At 32.7% G+C, this 25,640-nt stretch overlaps 2 protein-coding genes across 2 annotated transcripts; one reads left to right on the top strand and one right to left on the bottom strand.

Annotated features, from left to right (window-relative positions):
* Positions 1–416: 416 nt before the first annotated feature.
* LOC111374533 lies at positions 417–887 on the bottom strand. The gene has a single exon (XM_022997210.1). The coding sequence runs from the start codon at positions 885–887 to the stop codon at positions 417–419; it is 471 nt and encodes a 156-aa protein (XP_022852978.1).
* A 14,136-nt stretch (positions 888–15,023) lies between these two features.
* Positions 15,024–25,640, top strand: LOC111374526. The gene is made up of 5 exons (XM_022997201.1): positions 15,024–15,138; positions 15,253–15,442; positions 15,628–15,805; positions 16,000–16,322; positions 25,580–25,640. The coding sequence occupies exons 1-5, from the start codon at positions 15,024–15,026 to the stop codon at positions 25,638–25,640; spliced, it is 867 nt and encodes a 288-aa protein (XP_022852969.1).

The raw sequence follows: 25,640 nt of genomic DNA, 5'->3' as shown, positions 1-25,640 counted from the left end.
ACCTAGAAGTGCAACGCCAATCCCGAAAGGTTCGTTTTGGTTTAAACCGAACCCGACCACTCATGTTCCACTCCCAACCTAATACCTTTACCACTATGATCTAAAAATGTGCAAATGATGCGAGAATCAATATATTATAAGTAAGTAATTCTTGTACCCAAAATTACACGTTTCAGCTTCGATGACCGTAACATCTCATTTTTTATCTAGATATTCTTGAAGCCTTGTGCATTGACTCAACAACTAAGCAATGAATGGATGACATTTAATCTATCTAACACACCCAAGAAATAAGAAGAACGTATAAAAAATCCTAATCTAATGCAACAAAGCGGAATAAATAAAAGGGAAGAGAATTGAGTTACCTCCCAATAAGCGCTATTTTTATAGTCTATAGCTCGACTTTGTTGCTCAGGCTACTCTGCACTATTAAGAGGTACGGTCGTCTTCTCATTGGAGTAGTCAACTCCCCAACAAGCTTTCAACCGTTGTCCATTCACTTTAAACCTTCTCTTTTCATCCTGAGATACTACTTCTACAGCACCATGTGGAAGCACGGCTACTACTGTAAAAGGACTTGACCACCTAGACTTTAGCTTTCCAGGAAAGAGTTTGAGACGTGAATTGAACATCAATACTTGCTGGCCTACTTCAAAATCCTTCTCTCTTATATGTCTGTCATGCCATCTCTTGGTTTTCTCTTTGTAAATCTTTGCATTCTCATATGAATCCAAACGAAATTCCTCTAGCTTATGGAGTTGTAAAACCCTCTTTTCTTCTGCCGCCTTCATATTGAAATTGAGCAAATGAGTTGCCCAATATGCCTTATGCTCTAACTCAATAGGCAGATGACAGGCCTTTCCAAACACTAGTCGATATGGAGACATGCCAATTGGAGTTTTAAACGCTGTTCTATAAGCCCAAAGTGCATCGTCTAGTTTCTTAGCCTAATCTTTGCAGGAAGCATTGACTGTAGCTTCGAGAATCTTCTTTAACTCCATGTTGGAGATTTCCACTTGCCCACTAGTTTGAGGATGGTACGGAGTCGAGACACGGTGTTTTACTCCATATTTGGCCAACAACGATGCAAATAATCGATTACAGAAATACTTTCCACCATCACTTATAATTGCCCTGGGAGTGTCGTATTGAGTGAAAATGTTCTTCTTCATGAACTGAGTTACCACTCGCCAGTCGTTAGTTGGCAAGGCTACAGCTTCAACCCACTTAGACACGTAGTCTATTGCCACTAGTATGTATTGTTGACCGTAGGAGGAAGGGAATGGTCCCATGAAGTCAATGCCCCAAATGTCGAACATTTCAACTTCCAATATGTTGTTTAAAGGTATCTCATTCTTCCTTAAGATATTTCCAGTCCTTTGACACTTGCCACAATGTTTCACCATATAATGTGCGTCCTTGAACAATGTAGGCCAATAGAAACCCGATTGTAATACCTTTGCTGCTGTCTTGGTTGCTCCGAAGTGGCCCCCATACGGTGTAGAGTGACATGAGTCTAGCACTAGATGTTGCTCTACCTCTGGTACACAACGACGTATGATTTGATCTGGACCCCTTCTATAAAGAATTGGATCATCCCAAAAGTAATGTTTTAAGTCACTGAAGAATTTCTTCTTTTGGTGACTCGAGTAGTCTAGTGGGATGATGGAGTGGGCCAAATAATTGACATAATCGGCGTACCATGGTGTAGTGATAATCTGAAAAAGCATTTCATCAGGAAAAACGTCATTGATCTCCACTGTAGGGTTTGACTCATGCGATTCGAGGCAAGAAAGGTGATATGCCACAACATTCTCACTTTCCTTTTTATCTCTGATCTCCAAATCAAACTCTTGCAATAGGAGTATCCATCAAATAAGCCTCGACTTTGCATCCGTCTTGCTTAGTAGATATTTTAAGGCTAAATGATTCATATAGACAATCACTTTTGACCCAATCAAATATGATCTAAATTTGTCAACGGCAAACACTACTGCCAAAAGCTCTTTCTCTGTAGTCCCATAATTCATTTGAGCCTCATCCGAAGTCTTACTGGCATAGTGAATAACATGGGAACTCTTCTCCTTTCGTTGACCCAACACCGCCCCCACTGCGTGATCACCAACATCACACACAAGTTCAAACGAATAATTCCAATCTGGGCAAGCCAATACTAGAGCAGAAACCAAATTTTCTTTCAAGATTTTGAAAGCTGTCAAGCACTCCTCAGAAAAGTGAAATGGGGCCCCTTTTTCCAGTAGATTGCATAATGGCTTCGAGATTTTGGAAAAATCTTTGATGAAGTGACGGTAGAACCCAGCGTGACCTAAGAAACTTCTAACCCCCTTAACTATTACTGGCGGTGGTAGTTTTTTGCTGACTTGTATCTTAGCTCTATCAACCTCAATACCCCGTGCTGAAATCAAATGCCCTAACACAATCTCTTCCTGAATCATGAAATGACATTTTTCCCAATTTAATACAAGGTTTATGTCTTCACATCTCTGCAGCACTTTTCCCAAGTGTTTAAGGCACCCCTTAAATGATTTTCCAAACACTTAGAAATCATCCATAAACACCTTAATAATATGTCCCACCATATCTGAGAAAATAGACATCATACAGCGCTGAAAGGTGGCTGGAGCATTGCAAAGGCCGAAGGGCTTCCAATAAGCAAAAGTGCCATAAGGGCATGTAAAGGTTGTCTTCTCTTGATCATCAAGTGCTATAGGAATCTGGTTGTACCCCGAATAACCATCTAAGAAACAGTAGTAGGCATGTCCAGCGAGTCTCTCCAACATCTGGTCAATGAAAGGGAGGAAAAAGTGATCTTTCCTAGTGGCATTGTTGAGTTGCGATATTCAATGCAGACTCTCCAACCAATGACTATCTGTGTAGGGATGATCTCGTTATTTTCATTTGGGACCACTGTGATTCCTCTTTTTTCCGCACTACTTGTACTGGATTGACCCAATGGCTGTTTGATATGGGATAGATTATCCCTGCATCCAAAAGCTTTAATACTTCTTTTCTTACCACTTCCTGCATATTCGGGTTTAATCTGCGCTGATGCTTAACTGAAGCTTTGTAATCATCTTCTATCAATATCTTGTGCATGTAAAGCGAAGGGCTGATTCCTTTTATGTCTGATATCGTCCATCCTAATGTTGTCTTGTGCTTCCGAAGTACTCTTAGCAGCTGATCTTCCTCTGATTCTGTAAGATTGTTTGAGATAATTACTGAGAGCGAATTCTTTTCCCCCAGATACACATAGCGCAGATAAATAGGCAACTATTTGAGTTCAAGCGTTGGAGCTTGCAGTATAGATGGTAAAGGTTTTGTGGGTCTTTCGCCGAGCTCCAAAAATGGTTACTTGAAAAGTGGTGGTATGGCTACCAAATAACGTGCACACTCTTCTGCTTCCTCTTTTTTCAACGGCAATTCCTGAGAATGTACCAAGCAAGCCTCAAGCGGATCTTGAGGGTGATCAAGTTTGAATGTCTCTGATACTGCTTCCCTTATTATGTCAATCTGCATGCAAGAATCTGGTTCATTCTGAAATTTGAAGGCTATAAACACGTTGATTGTCAGTTCCTCTTCATCTAACCTCAATATTAATTGACCTTTTTCAAAAATGGGCGACCCAATATTAGGGAGACGTCCCGATCTTCTTCCATATCTAAAATAATGAAGTCCGCTGGGAAGATAAACTTATCGACCTTGATCAAAATATCTTCACAAATACCTCACGGGTGCTTGATCGACCTATCTACTAACTGTAGTGAAATTGTAGTCGTTTTTGCTTCCCCCAAACCTAGTTTCCTAAAAAGAGATAAGGGCATTAAATTGATGCTAGCTCCTAAATCACACAATGCCTTATCTATATACAAGTTACCAATGTTACAAGGAATAGTAAAATTCCCTGGGTCTTTTAGTTTCGATGGTAATTTGTGTTGGAAAATTGTGCTGCACTCAATGTTTTGAAAGCTGGATCGGCCATCGACCCGAAAAAGATAAAGGGTCAAGGGTCAAAGGGTCGAATCGAGGTCGAACCGTTAATGATAAATAAATAAATAATATACCACAAAATTGAGAAAATTAAGTTAATTTTTCAACTTAATTAATATATATAGACAAAAGCACCAACTAATGATTAAATTTGAGTACAATTAATTTTTATTTTTCATATTGTAAATTATTTAATATTTTTATAATATTTGATTGTGTTAATGTAATAAAATTACATGAAAGATCAAGTAAATTGTATTGATAATGAAAAAAATAATAATTTAAAGAGACAAATAATTTACACCAACATGATTATGTCATTTCTTTCTTTTTTTTTTTTTTTAGTGAAACTACAAAATTCTAATAGAAACATATTTACAAGTATGAAATGAGTGGAATTTCATTAGTGAATTTACTGTGCAAACTTTCCAAATCCCACATTGGAAACTGTAGGATAATATTAGTATAGGAATTTTAAGCTTTAAGATCAGCAATTGAAAATTGATAAAGATTGGAAAAGCCTTGATCCCACATCAAAAGTTAAACAATTTAGTACAAGAATATTCAATTGTAAAAACAGCCACAATCGACTGGTGAATGTGCAACTGTACGCCAATAAATGCTGGTGGGCCCATTAATAACTGGTTAAATTCATTCTCTTTCATCAATTGGGCAAAGAGAAAAAAAACCCAAAATGATAGGAACTGGTTCGAAACCGAGACCGGTTTACCGGGTTTCGAGTCAAAGCGGTCGGTTTTATGGGTCTTGATCGGTTCTTTCTTTTTTCGGTTAATACATGAAGATCGGACCGGTATTGAGACCTGTTCCCGATTTTCCCGGTTGAACCGACAGGTCCGGTCCAATTTTAATAACATTGGTTGCACTCCTCAGTAAGCATGACAGTTTCATTGTCTTCTAGCTTCCTCTTGTTTGATAAGATGTCTTTCATAAACTTGGCGTAGCTGGGCATTTGAGCTAGGGCTTCAGCGAACGGTATGTTAATGTACAGCTTCTTAAATACATCCAAAAATTTCTAAAACTGCTTAGCTAGCTTGTTTTTTTGCAGTCTCTGTGGAAATGGGATTGGAGGCACATATGCTTTGACAGGAGTGCTTGTCTTAACTCGTGGACTGCCCGATGACTCGATTTGATTTTTCTTTGTTGTTTTGTCTAATTCATCAACTTGCTCTTCACTCGTTGTAGGTGTCTTTTCTATGATAGTTGCTGGCCGCTTTGCATGTATTTCTAGTAGCTGGACTCCACTCCGTGTAGTTAAGCCTTTGACCTGCTCCTTAGGGTTTGTCTCGGTGTTGCTAGGTAATGTCCCTTGAGCTCTACCTGATAGTGCGACTGCAATCTGTCCCATCTGTTGTTCCAAGTTCTTGATTGAGGCCTATTGATTTTGAAAGTTGGTCTCAGTTTTAGTAATGTACTGAGCCAACAAATCTTCTAAAGACGGTTTCTTTCCTTGCTGTTGGAACCTCGGTGATTTATTCTAATTGTTACCTCCTTGTCCTTGTCCCTGATTGCTAGACCATGAAAAGTTTGGATGATTTCTCCAACCCAGATTAAATGTGTAGGAGAAGGGACTATTTTGCTGTCTCTGAAAGTTGTGCGCATAGCTCACTTCTTTAGACTGGTTGACATGTGTAGACGCTAGATGGCAGTGGGTAGTATTATGATCAACTCCGCAAACTTCACAAATCGGTGGAGATTGATATACCATATTAACTGACTGAGATAGATTATCCATTTTCATTGTAAGAACTTCCATTTGTGTAGCCAGTGGTATTACTGCATCTATATTATGCAGTCCTGTTGTCTTCCTTGGAGTTTCCCTATCGGTTGGCCACATCGATTGATTCTCAGCTATCATATGCCTCATCCACATCAAGTTTCATCACTGATCCTCTTGCAGAAGCATCTATCATATTTTTGAATTCTTGCTTTAGACCGTAGTAAAATAGATATTGCTGAGCCTTTTTAGGGATGTCAAGGCTGGGGCATTTCCTGAAAAAATTCTTGAATCTCTCCCGTGCCTTCGGATAGCTTTCGAGCTCTTTCTGCTTGAAAGTGTGGACTTCATTCCTGACTTGATGAACTCGAGAAGGTGGAAAAAGTTTCATCGTGAATTTTTGAACTATATCATTCCAAGATTGAATACTCCCAGGTGGTAAACAAAAAAACCATTCCTTTGCAGTGTCCTTCAAGGTACAAGGGAATAATCTCATTCGAAATGCATCTGTTGATATTCCTTCGTGACTGATTACCTCACATAGCATAAGAAACGCCGAAATATGTTTATGAGGATTCTCTGTGGCTTTTCCAAAGAACTTGATATCTTGGTGATTTTCGAACAGATTGATGACATCTGGTCTAAGGTGGAAATTAGGTTGTCCAAAGGGAGGATATAATACAGCTGGTTGCACTGGTGCAGGGATTGGATTGACGTAATCTCCAACTAAGACAGGGGCTTCGTACTGGATAGCTCTCGGTTGATTTGGCTACGGTATTTGTTCGTGAAGCTGGACCTGATGTTGTGGTTGATTTTGGTTATCGGCCATTCTCCTTGCTTGACGTTGAACTCTTCTACGATTTCTAAATGTTCTTTCTATTTCGTGATCTATTGGAAAGAGATCTGGTTCCTCAGGATTTTGCATAAACTAATGTCGCCTAAAAAGTGTCAAGATACAAGAGAACTAAGCGGTGTAATGGTAGCCTAAAAGCAACTACTAAAAATGAAATACAAATAAAAATAAAAATAAACGAATTTAAAATATCTAATAACTAAAATTAACACCGTTATTCCCCTGCAACGGTGCCAAAAACTTGTTCGTTAAAATCTCGCAAGCGTACAGGTTCATTGTACAAGCAATAATTGTGATGAAAGAGTTATCGTCTCACAGGGAATAAGGTCTAATTGCAGTGTATTCGATATAATTAAATTCGTGTGATTAACTAAAAGTTGACGTTTGTTTGAATAGCTAATTAAGTTCTATAACTAAAAATTTGCAAAATTTATAAGAATTTGTTTTAGAATTCAGATAAGTGAATGTATTGGATTTCCAACGCCATTGATCAACTCTTACTTCTAATTCTCAACCTATGGCAATTATCTCAACTCATGTAATTGTGACGATTGATAATTTCACTTTTATTTATTATTCTTTCCCAAGATATAATAAACCTATGATTACCACTAAATGATCCTATTCCTAGTCTGAATTTATATGGTAAACACGCATTGATGTATAGGATTATCACACATGATCACACACGTCACAAATATTATTCCTAACATTCATTGTCCATGTGTTCCAATAACAGTGTTCTACCTACAGTGAGTTTTCCAATACTACGAATAACCAACTTATTGTCCTAATGGTACGCAAACATTAAAACAATATAGATATGCATATTAAAGAAACCACAACACAAGAATTAAGATAAAAACATAAGGTCTTGAATTAAAAACTAAGAGTTAATCAGTTTTGTCATCCATTCAATAAAAAGATATCTTGCCTAGCATATTAATGTAGGAAAAACAGAAAAAAATAAAAGAACAACATCACCCGAATCATTAAAGTATGAAAAGAATCTGAAATCCTCCACTTTATGCCTTCAATTCCGGATCCAAGTGATGAAGTCTTGTTCTTCAATGTATATCTCGCTCTCTTTTTCTTCTTTGTCAGCCCCAAGATGATAAAAATTAGGTTCCCTGTGTTTTTTGTCGACTTTTGGTATAAATATCGTGCAAAGAATTGTAAACCAAGACTTTCCAAAACAAAATAAGGAAACATAATTTTTTTTGTCAGAATTGAATCATGCGTACGCATGGTTCATTTTATGCGTACGCATAGTAGCCTCAATTGAGTTTCGAAAGTTAAATTTTCCAATCGTGCGTACGCACAACCTGCAAACCTATGCGTACACACAGTTCAATTATTTTAGGGGCCAATTTGTAATTTGGTCCCCAAACTTTCTGAAGTGTGTTTTGGTCATTTCCTAAAATTTCTTGTCCCAATAGCTTCTCTTCAACTCCAATTGACTCTTGATGTTCTCAATTCATCGTTCTTTGGTCCAATTCAACTTTTGGATTATTGCAATCTAGTCCCCAAACTTTGCCTTGATGTAATTGAGGGGCCTTGGCCATATTCTAGAATGTGAGAATAATAGGGATGAACTTCATAATGATTACCCATTATGGAGTGATTTGTAGCTTTAAAAATAGAATTAAATGGATATGTGCATTTAGGTATGTTTATGTGAAAAATAAATAAATAAATAAAATTAGAGAATTGTAGAGTTGAAATTTATTGATATTGGGAAATTAACATGCGGTATATTGATGTGTGAAATGTTCACGTGATAAATATGAAGGTTATTATCTTGTGATATTAAGGAAAATTGACATAATTAAATATTTTAGGTCATACGATATGACGATAAATGCCAAGGTTACATGATCATAACATGATATGGTGGATAGCGTGTAAATGAATATAATGGTTGTCCTATAGCCAAATAATGTGATGATAGATTTAGGTTATTAAGTTAATTAATTTTGTTAAGGCCATTTGTTGGATTATTGTGTTATATTCCATATAATTTGGAAGCGTTGAGTTAGATTTTGAAGTTAAGATGAATTTATTGAAATTTTAGTGATGTAATTTTGGGGCTATTTTCAATTGCATAGATCATGAATAAAGTATTCCGTTCTTCTCGAAAGCTACACGTTATGGAACAAATAATGATATGTTAGATAGCTTAAAGTCTAAGATGATCATCATGTAAATTTTATTCAATTATGGAACGGTATCTTTAGGTTATAATCTTAATTGAAGGTTTTTGTGCAATATACAAGAAAGCTTATGCATTGGCGATAGGCTGATGGCCTCTTTATGGAATAAGAGTATAGATTTTCATGGATTAAATGTTATTATTTTCTCTTCATAGAAAGAAAGAACAAAATTTGTATGGGTATAGAAATGTCAAAAGTTTTGCTATCAGGAAATATTGAGAAAATATTTGCTCTTATATTTAAATATGATGAGTGATTGATTCATGATAATGATTTATGTTATGGTTTAGAAAATATTCTCTAAGTGGAATGATAAAATATGGATTATGTTGTAAATTGATAAAGAGATCTGATTAAATCATGATATATGGTTGGTTATATTGGGATTGACATTTAGGAATTGTGGCGTTATCACATGGTGGAAAGATCAATACTTACCGACTACATGAGGTTAAGGTATCTTTGTATTCGAAAAGGAGCTAAACTTGAAGCTGTGTATATATTATCATTGAGTGATATCGAATTAAGGGAAAAGAACATCATATTGAGCTATCTCAACGGTGGTTGGAGATAACTAGAATTTTAGAAAATCATGAATAATTGAATTGTTGTCGGTATTGTCAATTTATAATTGGAGTAGTTACTTTCAAATGTTTTTCATTTTGGGTTCCAAGTACAAAGAATGGAGACAATGGTGTTCGAATCGTTGTTCACAAATCGATAAAGGTTATAAGATTCTTTTCAAATGATATAGCCAGTTCATTATATATAAATTTATATGGTAAAGTTTTGAGTATTTATCCTTAGCTTAGTTGTAGGGAGTTACAAAAATAAATTATATTTGTGCAGTTTCTTTTATTGAAATGCCAGATAATATGAAGACAAGTTGAAAGATATGCTATTTAACTTTTGGGTAACTATTTAAATGAGATCGAGATACTTATTTATCTTTCCTGAAGTTGGCGTATAAGAATTAGATACAAATAACTCCTTTTGAGGTTATATATGATATTAGAATATTTAAGGACTTATCTATTGAGATGAAAGTTGCTAAAGAAAGTTATCAAATCTTAATATTTAACCATTGTTACGGAAAAAGGATTTATTCGAGAATAATTCAAATCACGATGTAAGGTGCAGTTTGGAGAACCTCAAAGGTAGCATCTTGAAATACAAATTGGAAAAGTCGAGGAAGACGTAAGACATAAAAGAATGCACCACATATATCAAAACTAATGTGAGACTTAAAGTCTTATGGGTGAATCACACAATAGAAGAGCCAACATAGGAAAGTGAAGATCAAATGCATTTTCAATATCTCCAACTTTTGGTACTTAGTTGATTGAATTTCGAGGACGAAATTCTTTTAAGGGGGTAAGTTTTGTAACTTTTTAATTAATTAAAAGAAAAGTCAAACCAAAAAAAATATTAAGAAGAAAGAGAGAAAGAAAACGGCAGGCAGTGGAACAAATCCATTCCATTTAAATATATACACACACAATCCACATCCATAATAAAACACACACTCAAAAGAATACAAACCAGAGAGAAACAGGAAGAGAAAAGAGAAAGGAAAAAGGAAGAAAAAAAAAAAGAAAGAAAAATAAGAGAGAAAAAAGGGAAAATTCATCAACATGTTAGGAATTAAGTGGGTTATGCTATTAGGCTTGGATTTCTCAATTTTAAAAGGTAAGTAAAAAGTTACTTATTGTCAAGTTATATTTAATTTTATAGTTGTTAAATTTTTAGACTAAATTCAATTTTATTGAAGGGGTTAAGTATAATAAACTATGAAATTAAGTAAAGTGAAAAAAAAACTAGTTTTAGTTATTAAAGAGACTGTAGAAATTGCCTAAATGTGAAATGATTAAGTTTGGGTATCGCCTATTTAATTATTGATATTACTTAAACTAATTAATTATTGATTTAAAAATTATATCATATTTCAGGCGGCGATACAAATATCGGGACAGCTTACCAATCGAGTTATTTTGACGTACATAGTTCTGTGAGTGAAAAAATATAAATATTTTTAAAGTATTTATAAATTAAGTATATTATCAAAATATTTACAATTACGTGTTCGATTATATGATTATTATGGAAATCTCTTTTATTATGATACATGTGGAATTTCAAGGATTATTTATTGTACATTTGTGAATTGGTATATGAGACATGTGATATTGAAATTTGTTTGGTATGTGAGACGTGATATTGAGATCGACCACAAAAGTACCCGTGATTATATACTTCTTCTAGTTCATAGAAGGGCATTGACCGTGTTCTATACTAAACTGAGGGGTCGACTGGGGATGAAGGAGTCGTGACTGTGTACATATAGTTCACTAAGGGGCCTTGACCGTGTTCTAGAATTGATTATCAGAGGTCTTGAGACCAGCCTTCGTTCACGGAGGGACCAAAGGCCCGTGGTGAAAGTTCCTAACCCGAGGGGCGGATTACAAATTTTAGTCAAACGGTACAGTTTTGGTAGATTTTTCAGTACATTTGACGTGATGAGATTATAGCATGATTACCAGCTTATGTTTATATCATGACTTGAGATGATATTTTACCACGTTATGTGAACGTCTCACGTTTTGGCTATAATTATATGATATCTTACGAGTTATCAATGATATGAACTCGATTTTCGATAAATATATAGAAATGAAAAAGCATAATTATTTTCGAATATCTCCACTCACTGAACTATCAACTCATATATTTTTTCGTAATTTTCCTACAGGTGGAAACTGATTCTTTTTAGGTAGAAGAGCCTAATGATTTCGGAATGCGAGCCACACGACATGTTGAGTGTTATAACTTATTTTTAAAAATACAAAGTAAATAATTTGGGTCCATCGCATTATGTTTGACATAAGTATTTGATTTTGTTGCATTTTTGAAATAACTCATAGTCAGCCTTGTTGATAGATTTGACATTTAGTCAGCATCTATCATCGACGCACGTCAAGTTTCGGGTCCACTAGGGTGATTCGGGACGGGTCGTGTCACCTTTCTTGGCTTAATGGGAGTCCAACGGTGGTGAAAAAGGCTTTATATGAACTTTCTATGTTAAATCGACACCATATGGAGAGTTGCAGACTGTTTTATGTCACAACAGTTGTTTTTGAGTTGGGGTAAATTTAATTTTTGCGGCCACCTTACATATGTCTCTCTGATTTGCAGATGTGGGCATATGTGCACTTGTTCTAAATGTGCAAACGAGTTGGTTCGCAGAGGAGGAAAGTGTCCATTGTGTCGTCAGGCCCGGTCCTGGGCCGAGGCCAGTGAGGCCCGCGCCTCAGGCCCATGACCATTAAGGGGCCCATTTTTGCCTCCAAACTTTTTTTTTGAATAATATGATCCGGCCCAGAACTCATTACCCAACAACCCACAATCCATTTACCCTAAAATTTCAACCCAACTCATATACCCAAATCCAATTTTACAACCCATTTACCCAAATTCCCAAATTTGAAATATGAAAGAGACGATTTAGGGCTGCAACTCCAACTGCTCGTCTGCTCCTCTTGAGTCTCGACGTTGACGTGCTCGGTGTTCCGGTCCTGTGCTAAGGGTACCTCCAGAAAGAACAACAGAGAAATAACCCTCCAGTCCGGTGCTAAGGCCTATTCGTCGCGCCGTCCGGTCACTCGACGTCTCACCACAGTCCACTGTCCACCTCCGCGGCTTCGCCAGTCCGCCCAGGTAGCTTCTTGAATCTTGTCATTGAGTTCCTCCTACTTCGCAGTTCGCTCTTGTCCTCACTTAGACGGTTAGACCCTTCTGCTGGATACTATTATACAAAAGATTCTTGCCCTCCATTGTAGTCTATGAATGTCTATTGACTATTGATTAAAGGGTCTTCAAAGTTCAGCCACCTGCAAGAGTTTAATATACTTTAGTTATGTGGAAAAATCACGCACTATGATTACAGATTACTGTGCACGTTTCAGCAACTAAAATGTATAAACGTAATTCCATCTAGTATATCAAATATAATTTTATGGTATATTTTTGATTGCACGATTCAAATAATCAATTTTTAGTGCTTGCTTTTGTTAGTTGTTAATGATATTTTGCTTTATTTTGGTGATTTTATGGCTGCCTTTTGTTAATTTGATGATTTCGTGTATGTAAATGTTTATGCTTTGAATACTGTTTTGTTTTCAATTTCCCAAATCAATAATCGATTTTGTAATTTTTGTTCTTTACTTTGCCGACAAGCATTTCTTTGTAGAATACTAGAATCTTACTCGTCGACGTCGTCGTCTTTATGAAAATTTTCATTTTTATATTTTTGTTTTGTGATTCAAGTTCTTGTCAACTCTATATGGGCTTGGAAAGAAATGACTTCCTAAATTTGAGGCATGAAAAATGTATGTTTTTTGTTGAATAATATGTTGGCTGTACTTTGTTCAACCCATTAGGAAAAATGAAATCTAATGACCATTTTTGCAATTTGTTGATGCAAAAAAAAAAGTATCATTCTTTTTCCTATTCGCATGATCTGTTATTTGCATGTTGATATGCTTTTCCCATTCTGACAAAGGGCTATTTCGCTATGGGATTCAAATTTTTTTTTCCTGATGAATGTTTTGCTTTAACTTATATTATTTCACTAATGAAACGGAGAAATAGATGAAGCTGAAAAACAAAAAGTATGTGGTATATAATGTGACAAAATATTCGTGTATGTGTGAGAGTGACATTACTAGCATACATAGTAAATGGTTCTCTTTGCAGCACTTGCAGGTCATTTATTTTCTTAAATTCTTTACTCTGTGCCTGTACAGGATCCAAGCATCAAGGAATTAGCTTAATAGATAGCAAAAGATCCTTCATTTAATCAGATGGCAGAACAACTTTGATGTCTATAGAATGCGGATTATGGTGTTTTAATTGTCTTGCTTTCTTTTTTCTTAATTTTACCCCCTTAATTTTAGTTGATTCTAAGAGATTTCTCTATCTCAATTTGTAGGAGCCATTGTGAATGCACTTGTAGCTATTATTAAAATTTTTAAAATTGCGATCTGCTTACTCCTAATTCAGAAAATGGGATCATTCTCAACGGTGTAATTCCACAATTTTCATCAAAATTCCACTTCTCAAGTAAGTAATGGCTTGCCCTGACTTGTTATTGAAGATATTGGAAATGTTTGAAGCCATGTCGGCTTATATAATTTCAGCCTGGTCGCTTATATGATTGCTTATTGTACGATAAACAATTGCACAGGCGCACGTAGTAACTATATTTGAAACTATAATTGTGAGATGATTGAGATATTGTGTAATTGTTTTTTAGGTTAATTATTGGATATTAGATATTCACTCCTAGACTATGCCTCCTAAACATGAGTCTGGTGCTCAAAAGAGGAAAAGGAAACGAAATGAAATTGCATGAATTCAAAGTGAAGCAGGGGATATTAACAATTACTTCAAAAGCAACAATGTGAATGTGTTGAATGAGGATGAAGTAGAGATTCAACATGCCCATGTTAATGAAGTAGATAATAAGGATGAAGAAGTGAGTCAACCTACCGATGTTAACGAAGTAGATGATAAGGAAGAAGAAGTAATGAAGCCCGCCTCTAATAATGAAGAAGATGATAAGGAAGAAGAGGGTTGCTTTTCTCTAAATTTGGATGATCTCGGGAATTGGAAAATTATTGATCAAAGAACAAGGGATTACTTAGTTGAAAGAGGTCCAAAAAGAGTTGATGACATCTTATTTCCGAAAGACTATTCAAATAGACATTTCGATTCTTCACAATATAAGCGATTGCTACCAAATGGGAAAACAGTTGATAGAAGATGGCTAGTATATTCAGTGTCTATGGACAGGATCTTCTGCTTTTGTTGAAAGTTGTTCAAAACACCAATAAATGTGACAAAATTTGGCTAACTAGGTAATGAAGGATTCAAAGATTGGCATAATTTGCATCGGTCTGTTAAAAGTCATGAAGGAAATGAGGAGCATTTACGTTGCATGACTAGTTGGATTGAATTGGAAAATAGGTTTCGATCAAAAACTACAATTGATAAAAGAATTGAATTGTTGATTGATGCTGAAAGAGAACATTGGAGACATCTATTAAAAAGGATAATCGCTATTGTTAAAAGACTTGCGAAAAACACATTGCCATTTCGAGGAGATGATGAGAGGCTACATGTTGAGAACAATGGCCTATTTTTACAAATGGTCGAAATGGTTAGTGAATTTGATCTAGTAATGCAAGAGCACCTTCGGCGGGCTAAAGCAAAAGAGATTCAATATACATATCTTGGCAAAAAAATTCAAGAGATTAAATATACGTATCTTGGCAAAAGAATTCAAAATGAGTTGATACAGTTGTTGGCTAATCAAGTGAGAAGTTCAATTGTCAAGAAAGTTAAAGATGCAAAATATTTCACAGTTATACTTGATTGTACTCCAGATGCAAGTCAGGAGGAGCAAATTTCTTTAATTGTACGATTTGTAGATAATTCGGCAAACTTACCTACAATTCAAGAACATTGGCTAGAATTTTTGAAGGTAGATGACACAACAGGACTTGGACTTGCAACCGAGCTTCAAAAGGCTTTGATAAAAATTGATCTCGATATTGATGACATTAGAGGGCAAGGGTATGACAACGGATCTAACATGAGCGGGAAGCACAAAGGTGTGCAAAGAAGAGTCCATGAAATGAATCCCCGAGCTTTCTATACTCCATGTGGCGCTCATAGTCTAAATCTAGTGAAGCCGAGTCATTAGCAACACATGAACTTCAAAATTTTGAGTTTTTGTTTGGCATGATAATCTGGTACAGATTGTTGCATGCTGCCAATATTGTGAGTAAATTTCTTCAAACCGAATCCATGGATATTGATCATGCTATCGACCTCTTGCAAGGGCTTGTTTCATTTCTTGAAGAATATAGAGAAATTGGATTTGCTATTGCCAAAGATGAAGCGACAAAAAAGGCAAGCGAAATGGGAATTGAAGCTGTATTTACAGAAAAACGCATAATTCGAAAAAAAAAATAATTTGATGAAAGCGGTAGTGATGAGGTAAAACAATCAGCAGAAGAATCTTTTAGAGTTGAGTACTTTATTTTTATAATTGATCAAGCTCTATCTTCTATGAGGACTCGATTTGAACAATTCAAACAATATGATGACACATTTGGATTTTTGTTTAGTTTGAAGAGGTTAAGGGATGCAACCTTTTTTCAAGTTTGTTGAAATCTTGTTTGAATCTTGAAAAATATCTTCAACATAATGGGCGTTCGGATATTAGTGGAGATGATTTATGTTCGGAGTTACAAGTCTTGAGATGTTATATACCAAGTGAAGCAATAAGAGCAATTGAAGTGCTACAATATTTGAAGACATTGGATGTTTGTTTTCCAAATGCTTATACTGCTTACCAAATTTTGTTAACCATACCGGTTACAGTTGTATCTGCGGAAAGAAGTTTCTCAAAATTAAAGTTGATCAAGACCTATCTCCGATCAACTATGTCGTAAGAAAGATTAAACGGATTGGCTATGTTATCAATAGAAAAAGAAATGGTTGAGCAGTTAAATTATTCAGATTTGATTGATGTTTTGCCTCTAAAACAGCAAGACGAATAGTATTTAACTAATTGTTTGAAATTTTTGGTTTGATGGTTTATAATATAAATCGTTTCTATGATATATTTCGTTGTTGTTTTAATATTAGTTTTTTAAGTTAGCAATGAGTCGCATAATACACCTTTGAATTTTGTTGCTGGGGGGCCTACTTTTCATTGTTCGGCTCAGGGCCCATTAGACGAAGGACCGGCTCTGTGTGTCGTGCACCCATTATTGAGGTGATTAGAGCTTACTCCATACTGTAAAAAGAAACCATAGAGAATAAAATTTGCGAACCATTGATAAGATACGTTGGAGCTGTGATCGATTTTACTCGTCTGAAGCTCAATCTTATCTGTAGAGTGTTTAGTCAGCCACTGTTATTCGGATAACATTTGGAAAGCTTTGCAGTGTATTAATGGAACCAAAAATAGCGTTTAACTATGTCCTCATTCATTCGTAAATAATATTTCAATTCTTTCCTGGCGAAAAAATAGCAAGATTTGTCTGTGTCACGATGAGAATTGTTAGATTCTCCCTGAAGAAATACAATTTTCACGCATGACCATAGCTTGTAATCTACAAAAAATTCATGCATTCGAGATACAAATAGTCTTCTTATCCTCAAAAAAGTCTTTAGCACTGGTTTCTTTGGTGTCATTAAATCGGATTCAATTCTTTGATGAAAATTTGAGGGTAACTGCAATCGACACTTGGGTAGGTTAAATTTGTGCCCCCTCTAAAAATAAAGAGATATCTTTTGTGGTGTGATTCCTCAACAATACATGCAATTTGGATTCTCAAATTTCAGACCTTTGTTTTAGGTACAATGCAGTAAGAAAAAAACAGAAATATATTTTGGATGCACACAGAACATGAGATATTCAGACGTAATTTTATTTAGTAGCCCTCGCTCCGTAGTCTTTTCACGTGGCATGTCATGATTTTAATAATTAAGAAAAGGGAAACAATTAAATAGATTTCCATATCCCTACTATATAAAAAATGGGAATGTGAGGACACTGTAGAAAGCAACAGTGTCTTGATCCATCTTTACTGTAGTTTTTTTATTTTTATTTTTTTTTCAATTGGGGGCCAAAAACGACGCCGTTTGCTTGATATATATTTTATTTTATTGTACGCTATCTCCAAATTTGTCGCAACACACAATTTCCATTCCTCCCCCACTCCGATATAGATATATATAGTAAGGATATAAGAAAAATATCACTTTTATATTAAAAAAAAAGAGATAGAAATAATATGCGACAGAATTTTTTTTTTACAACATATTACTTGTAAGTAAAAAATTTGAAGAGAAAAGAATTAAAAAGAATTTTAAATTGAAAAAAAAAAGTTATAACGTAAAACTACACAGTATAAAATAAAATAAAAAAAAGAAGTAGAAGAAGTAATCTCTCCGTGCACGGAAACAGTGTCTTCGTGCACGGAGGGGGAAAAAAAATAAACTGAAACCTCCGTGCACGAAGGCAAAATATTTCCAGTCTATCTCCGTGCATGGAAACTCTCCATGCTTCCATGCATGGAGACAAAGTTTATAATTATTTTTTTTATATATTATAAGTAATTGTTCTTTTTATCAATTTATTTAAATTTCTTTTTATTCTTTTCTCTTTTAAATAGAACTTAATTTTTTAATTTTAACAAAATAATATATATATATATATATATGACATTCAAATCGTTTAGTACAAATTTGACGAGTTTGAAATCATTTCAATACAAATCACATTACAACGGTAATTATATCGTTTTGGCTAATAATAACGATTAGACCGTCCACGACCATCCGTTATGCCTTCAACATGCGTATGACGATCAAAAGAGGTCATAAAGCTGGCTTAGAAAGGGCGAACGATTATATATATATATATTTTAACATTATTATAGATATATAAAACAAAAAAAAAACTATATCATCTTAGTTGGATATATATAATAATTTCAGACAATATTTAATTTTATAGTAATATTTTTAGTAATATTGAATTTTTTAAATTAAATTTATCTAAATATTACGTTAGATTAAATATCAACTCAATGTTTTAAGTATATTTCTTTACATAGTAAAAAGTTTGCTTCAAGTTGTTAAAAAAAAAAAATTAAAACTTGTAGTTAGTTTATATAGTATAAAGAAGTATTGGCTTTTATTTAAAAAAAATAATAATAATAAGAGGATCTGTGCTAGGAGACCACGGAGACCATGAGAGAAATGAAAATTTATTATTTATTTATTTATTTATTTTACTTATGTTTTTGTGTTCATTTTCACGATCATTACGGGAAATCAAACGAAGTCAAAATATTACATTCTTAATATCGTTTTGAAGTACTCGCGACATAGTATTGCACGTCATTAACGGTGCGTGAAACGGTCAATCATAGCAAATGTTATGGGACGTCAAAGTAGGCATTTTCAAACTATATTTTGAAATTTTCGATAATAAGCTAACTTTAAAAATTTATCGACGATTGTACGATAGTTGAATCGATAAATGTTTTACATTCTCTCGAAACTCATTTTGAGAATTATATCGTTGAGACATCGAATGATCTAAATAGATATAAAAAATAGTTAAACGGATATTAAATGTATGTGTTAAAAAATACGCATAAGTCGTTTTTCTTAAAAAAATCAATTATTTTATTACTATTTCGAAATTTTTGATAACAAACTAACTTTAAAAATTCGTCGACCATTGTACGATAGTCGAATCGATAAATGTTTTACATTCTCTCGAAACTCATTTTGAGAACTATATCGTATAGATATCAGATGATCTAAATAAATATCGAAAATAGTTAAATCGAGATTAAATGTATGTGTTAAAAATGCACTTTTTTCTTAAAAAAAATCAATTATTTTTTTCTTTTTAATTCTTTTATCTTCCAAATAAAACTTAATTTTTCAATTTTAACGGAAAAGTTAATTTTATGTTAAAAAAATTGAAGACAAAAGAATTAAAAAAAATTATATATAGTGTGGTTTCCGTGCACGGAGGATTATTCAAATTTTTTTTTTTTTGTACTTTTCCATTCTCCATTTCCATACGCTATGGCACGCCTTTTCAAATCAACTCATTTGCTTATATTATTATATTATATATATAGTGTAAGAGAGACAATGTGAATCTATGTAACATGCAACTTTCCATACCTTCCCGCATTACTCCGTGTTGACCACTTTTATAAGTAAAAAAAAAAAAAAAAAATCACTTTTAGTAAAAAAAAATGTAAAAATAAACATATTAACAAAAAATATTTCTAATTTATGTAAAAATTATTTATATAAGTAAAAAAATTCGTTTAAAATTATTTAGAAGTAAAAAATAAAATAAAGTTATGAAAATTAAATGAAGAATATATAAATATTATTTAATTAAAATTGAAAATTTTACTTTATAAATAATTGGTTTTTTTATCAATTTATTTAAATTTCTTTTTAATTCTTTTCTTTTTCAAATAAAATTTATTTAAAATTCTTTTGCCCTACCAACCTTGGAGTGACTGTTGTATCATCCGAAGAATAGGCCTGCTATTAGGGTTCTAATTCTTACACCAATAAGGGAGTTGGACATTCAGTAAGTGCCACTTCAAGTTATTTTACGTGCAAACCTGAGTTTGTTATTTAAATATTTGTGTATGTGGATATTTTCTTTCAATTTACAACTGCATGGATTATTTTTGAACTACAAGTATAGCCTCTCGAATAGAAGTTGCTAAAGAAAAGCATTTTGCGAAATTCAATTTACAACTTATTTACAATATCAGATAAAAAAACTTCATCTACATTAAACAAAAAATACAAAAAATAATTAAAAATAAATTATCGTTGACATATATACAATCACAACATTCATTATACTTATTTATAAGAATAAAAATAAATTATCGTGACATAAAATATACAGTTGACCAAAAGATGAGAATCAAACAAACATTTCTTATTTCCAAATACTTTTTGTACAATCTATAAATTCTATGCTAATAAAACCAAAATAAATACAAAATTCGTGCAACGCACGAGACGCAGACTAGTTAATAATGAAATAATCAAAAGTTGGATGCTACGTAGGACGACTTAGTCACGATTATGAATAACATTGTTCTATAATTATACTTCTAATTTAATGTCACATTAGTGCCATCTACACTGGTGTTAAAATATCAACGGTGCTAAATAACGTTGCTCTTTTAAGATAAATGTTTGCAATGAAAGAGTGCAAAGAAGAAGGTCGTGAGCATGGGACACATGGATATTCTAGAGTGTCAAGATATCAAAAATGGACTTCTACCACGTATATAATATATTATTGAAAAACCTATCGAATCGAAATAGCAACATGGGATATCTTAGCATTTATCTTCAAATGGTCAGGTGTCCTATTTAAGCTTTGCGTACACTCGCTCGTGTACAAGCCAAATGCTCGCACGAGCGAGGGTTTTACTAATTTTCCAACTCTGAGTGCATTTTGGGCAATATCAACTTAGTTATTTAGATATATTTTTTGATAAACAAGTAGAAAGATGTTGGGATAATTACTGCAAGAGATAATGCATTTGGATTTTGCAGAAGGCACAAAATTTTGGGCTCGTTAATTATAAATTATGTGAAATTAGAAATATAAAGTATGAATAATTCCAATTTATGGATCTCATGAACAAATCAATCAAGTATGTATCAAGAAAAGTTCCTTCCAAATAATTGTTAATTTCAGTGGAACTCCTTAACTCTAAATTAGAAATAATATATTTTAACAAACAATTTCATTGTAAATATTTTCTGTTGTCAATTCTACAATTTTATTGTGCTCTTTTGTTAATCATTTTCTCTTTATTAGATTGCCTAGAGATCAATAAAATGCTCTCTCATTCAGTTCTTCTCTTTCTGTCATGGGGGCTATTTAACATACTCTCTGTCAATATTTGTACTTTTGACTGAGCCGTATTTTGTTTCTATCAATAATGTAACTAAATTATATAAGGTGACATTTACATTATCCGTGGTAAGGGTGAAAGCTATGATATTGATATCGAGTCATCTTTGATATGCACATTTCACTACACAACATTTTTCAGTCAAATGAAACAATATCGCATAAAGCTACATAATGACAATTGATTTGTCAACTGTCATACATATATAAAAGAGTGAAGTAAAGGCTGGACACGTGTAGCGCATATGCATCGTCTTGTACGGAAATTTTTTCCCTTTCTTTTTTGCTTCACGCAACCATCCTATATTTATCCATTTTTGCACGAAATTCGCCAGCCCCACTGCCATAACCTCACCTCTTGTCTCTTTCTTACTGTAAATTGATTTTTCAATTTTCTCTCTCTTTCTTCTAAAAAGTTCGTAGAAACAAGGTTTAGTTTGTTATTATTTCTCCAATTTTGACCAAAATTGCAATAACTGCGACCAAACTCCTTCATAGACTGTTTTATACCAATTCAAGATGAGCAATTCCATGGTCACATATCATCATGAATCTCTCTAATTTGTATGTATGTATATTTTTTTGATTTCTTGTTCTTTTGAATTAATCATCATTTTTCTTAAGTTTTCATTTGATTATCGTTTATGTAAACAGGCATGGTATTATTTTGTTCGAAAATACCTTCTAGATAATGGTCAATTAGCTTCTAAGATAATTTTGTAAGACTATATTATTGAAATTAATTTCTCTTAGAAATGAAAAGCTTGTAAATTTGACACTTGCAATTTTGTATTAAAAAGATATAGAAGGGCAAAACTTAGGAATAATGATTATTAGACGGGATAAGGAGAAAGGGGGTAACTAGACTTTGGAGTAATTAGTCGGATAGCAGGTATGTGCTCTTTTCCCACTTCATTTTAAATTTAATATCTCCCTTTTTTTTCTTTTTTTTCTTTTTTTGCATATTTCATTTGTGTTTTAGGAAAAGTTGGTGGAAATTTTGTACATCTTTTGTGAGGTAGATTGGATGGATAGTGTTAAGAAAGAAAAAGAGTTTATAATGTTGTTTATGTGCAATGAGCGTAGAGAATAAAAACATTTTTTTTAAACAAAAAAATAAAAATAAAAATGGGAGATGCTGCTCCTTGTGTCTTATTTATTTAATTTTTAATCGGCTCTTGTTTTAGGCTCCTTATTATTATTTTTAAATAGATAGTATCCAAATATCCATTTTAATCATATTTGGTTAAGAGACGAGATTTAAGTCGTTTAGGACAAATTCAATTTTCACCCTTTCTCTCTATGCCAGCCGCCATAGATCTGGAGAGTTGTTGTCTTGCTTGTGACCTCATTTCTCTCTCTTTTATTTTTGCATTACACTCTCTTATTCTAAATGGAATTTTGTTTACAGGAAGTTGAAAATTTGACTTTTTTTTTAATGTGAATAAATAGCTAGAATTTTTCCCGTTTAGCATTTTATATATTATTTATATTTCGTATATTTTAGTGCTAAAAATTTAATCTCTCTTGAGTAATTATTTGGTTTCAAGATAATATTTTTATTTTGTTTTGACTATAAATCAATGTATTTGAGTATATGTTTCTAGACTTAGAAAGAATAAAACAAAAGTGCAGAACATGATTAAAGTGCTTTATCATTGGTGGAATGAATCAAGATCTTTAGGTTGGGAATTGTAGTGAAAAAAATATTAGAAATATTGATGGGATTTTCTCGAACCTCATTATCACGTCTACGTATATATATAGAGAGAAGAAGATAGTTAGAAAAAGAATGGAAATGGTAGGGTGCATCTGTGCATGTGCTTAATGGAGGGGGATGAAGCCACGAAATGATAGCGGAGTCGGAGTGGGTAGAGTAAGGTCGGATTAGGGTTAAGTATAAATATAGGGTTAAATTCACCAACCACCACCCAATTTTATAATTGTGTATCTTTTAATTTGATTTTGTTTCATCATGACAATCTAACTTTATACTTAATGTCGGTATAATCGCCCAAATTCATATTACGTTTCATCATGATCCCCCAACTTTTTTTCATCATTTTTACTAATTTTAAAATGGGTAAAATGGTAACTTCACATTATATATAAAATACATTTAAAAATTAAAATAAAAACTTACTTAAAAAATGTTACTTAAAAAATAAAATGAAAACTTATGTTCAAAAAACAACTTTTTTAAAACAAAATAAAACTTATTTTAAAAAAATATTTTTAAAATAAAATAAAAGCTTATTTAAAATAAAAACGTTACTTAGAAAAATAAAATATAATAAAAAGTTATTTTAAAAAAAGGGTTTTCAAAATAAAATAAAATTTAGTTTAACAAAAACGTTTATATATATATATATATATATATTACCATTTTACGATTTTAAAAATTAGCAAAAAAAGATGAAAAGAAGTTGGGTGATCATGTTTTATCTATTTTTATCAAAATCTACTAAAAATTTGATTTTTGGCTAAACTAATTTGGCCCTTATTTTAGGTTAATTTTGATTTATTGACTTAATAAAGAAATTTTGGTAGAAAAGAGATTTTCTTAGAAAATATATAAAAATGGTGCGAGTGTAAATTTTTATTATTATATCAATCATTATTCTGAAAAGCTCATCTAAATTTCAATGAAGTTTGATATTGTTGTCTTATCATACTTTGTATTTTTTTAATACATAAATTTCACTTGCATCAGCTTAAACTTTAAACTTGATCTCATTATCTTGCAGCACTTTTATATTTTGGAGAACACTAGTTTTAAGTGTAAAATAAGTTATATTCATAAATTATAACTGAATATAGAATGCATACTTAATTTTAGAGTTTGATCAAATGGAATGCATACTTAATTTTTTGGGAATTTTGTGTATTAATTTCGTCATTAGAGATTGACAGGATTCCATTTAATTATGGATCCAAGCGAACCGAATCAAACCTTAACCCAATAATTTTTTAATAATGGAACCAATGATTTTTTTTTAAAAGATATGAAATCAAACCAAAACCGAACCATTTAATTTTGATTTGATTTAATTCTAATTCTATAACTTAAATTTTCATATGATAAGTGCACATTAAAATCTATCACTATATTCATAAATTAGTAACATATGTCCAAATCTAAAAAATAAACATCAAACAAATTCAACCTCAAATTATCAATCGTCAAATGAAATATTTTGTAAAAAAAGTCATTCAAAAAAGTCCAAACTAACAAACAAAACAAAGTCATAATTTGAACACACAAACATCAAGTTTAATCTTCATACAAAATATTGTCTAATAACAATATTTCATTAATGTAGATGAATCACTCACTAACAAAAGATGAACTTTATTCTTTCTAAACAAGATGTTCATTTTTTTTTTTAAAACCAGTTTCAAAATGTTTTTCACATTTACAAATGACTTCTCGAAAATTTACAAGCACTTATTTCTAACATTAATTAATCAACTAACATGCAACACATGTTCATCCCACTAGTTATTAAAAATGTTTGCAAACTAGATGACTCAGGTGCAAAATAACTAAAATATTTCAAATTTCAAGATATTTGGTGTCACATAGTTTTCATGGAGCGGTTTGTTGAGAAGAAGTTGAAAAGAAAATAAACTATTTTTTCGTATACAATTTATTGCCACCTATTCCTATATAGTGAATAAACGGAAAATTTACTATTAAGATCTTTTTCATTGTAACATTAGAATATTTTTAATGCTATCATAGTTGAATTTAATCAATGTAAAATATTATTCTTTAAAGTATGCCATCATAATTTTAAAATATTGCCGAATATTTTTAACATTACTCCAAGTTAATTGAAAATTAATAGAAATTACGCTAAATACCTCTTTTGGGGACTAAAACTAAAATTTATGTTCTAAGAAAATGGTAAGGAAATTTACATAATGACACAATGATAATTCTCCTTACAGTATGGCGATTTTCATTTCACGTTGCAAATTTCTCTCTTTCAATTTAGGGTAAAGGCAATTTAGGATTTTTCAAAATTCTGACCGAAATTCAAAAACAAAAACTGGAAATTAGGAGGAAGAGGATGAAGCTCTTATAAAGTTAGTGATCAATGAGAGCATCTGTTGCCAAATTCTAGTCATTATTGTTTGTATTTAATATTAGTCTTTCTGTATTTGTTTATGTTGTGCTTTGCTTGGTGCAATTGTTTCTATAGGGATGCTGTTATACGGATGATCGGCAATGAAGATTTGCCCATGTTATCAGGGACGGAATAA

The sequence above is a fragment of the Olea europaea genome, chromosome 2 (genome assembly GCF_002742605.1).
Source record: "Olea europaea var. sylvestris chromosome 2, O_europaea_v1, whole genome shotgun sequence".
Taxonomy (NCBI): Eukaryota; Viridiplantae; Streptophyta; class Magnoliopsida; order Lamiales; family Oleaceae; genus Olea; species Olea europaea.
This window is presented reverse-complemented; position numbering and strand designations above follow the sequence as displayed.

Excerpts from the sequence above, each read along its gene's own strand:
- LOC111374533 (XM_022997210.1), bottom strand. The coding sequence starts at position 887 with ATGTCTCCATATCGACTAGTGTTTGGAAAGGCCTGTCATCTGCCTATT.
- LOC111374526 (XM_022997201.1), top strand. The coding sequence starts at position 15,024 with ATGGTTAGTGAATTTGATCTAGTAATGCAAGAGCACCTTCGGCGGGCT. Across the intron at positions 15,443-15,627 it reads GATGACATTAGAGGGCAAGG|ATTGTTGCATGCTGCCAATA; the intron begins GTATGACAACGG and ends AATCTGGTACAG. Across the intron at positions 15,806-15,999 it reads GCGAAATGGGAATTGAAGCT|TTTGAAGAGGTTAAGGGATG; the intron begins GTATTTACAGAA and ends ATTTTTGTTTAG.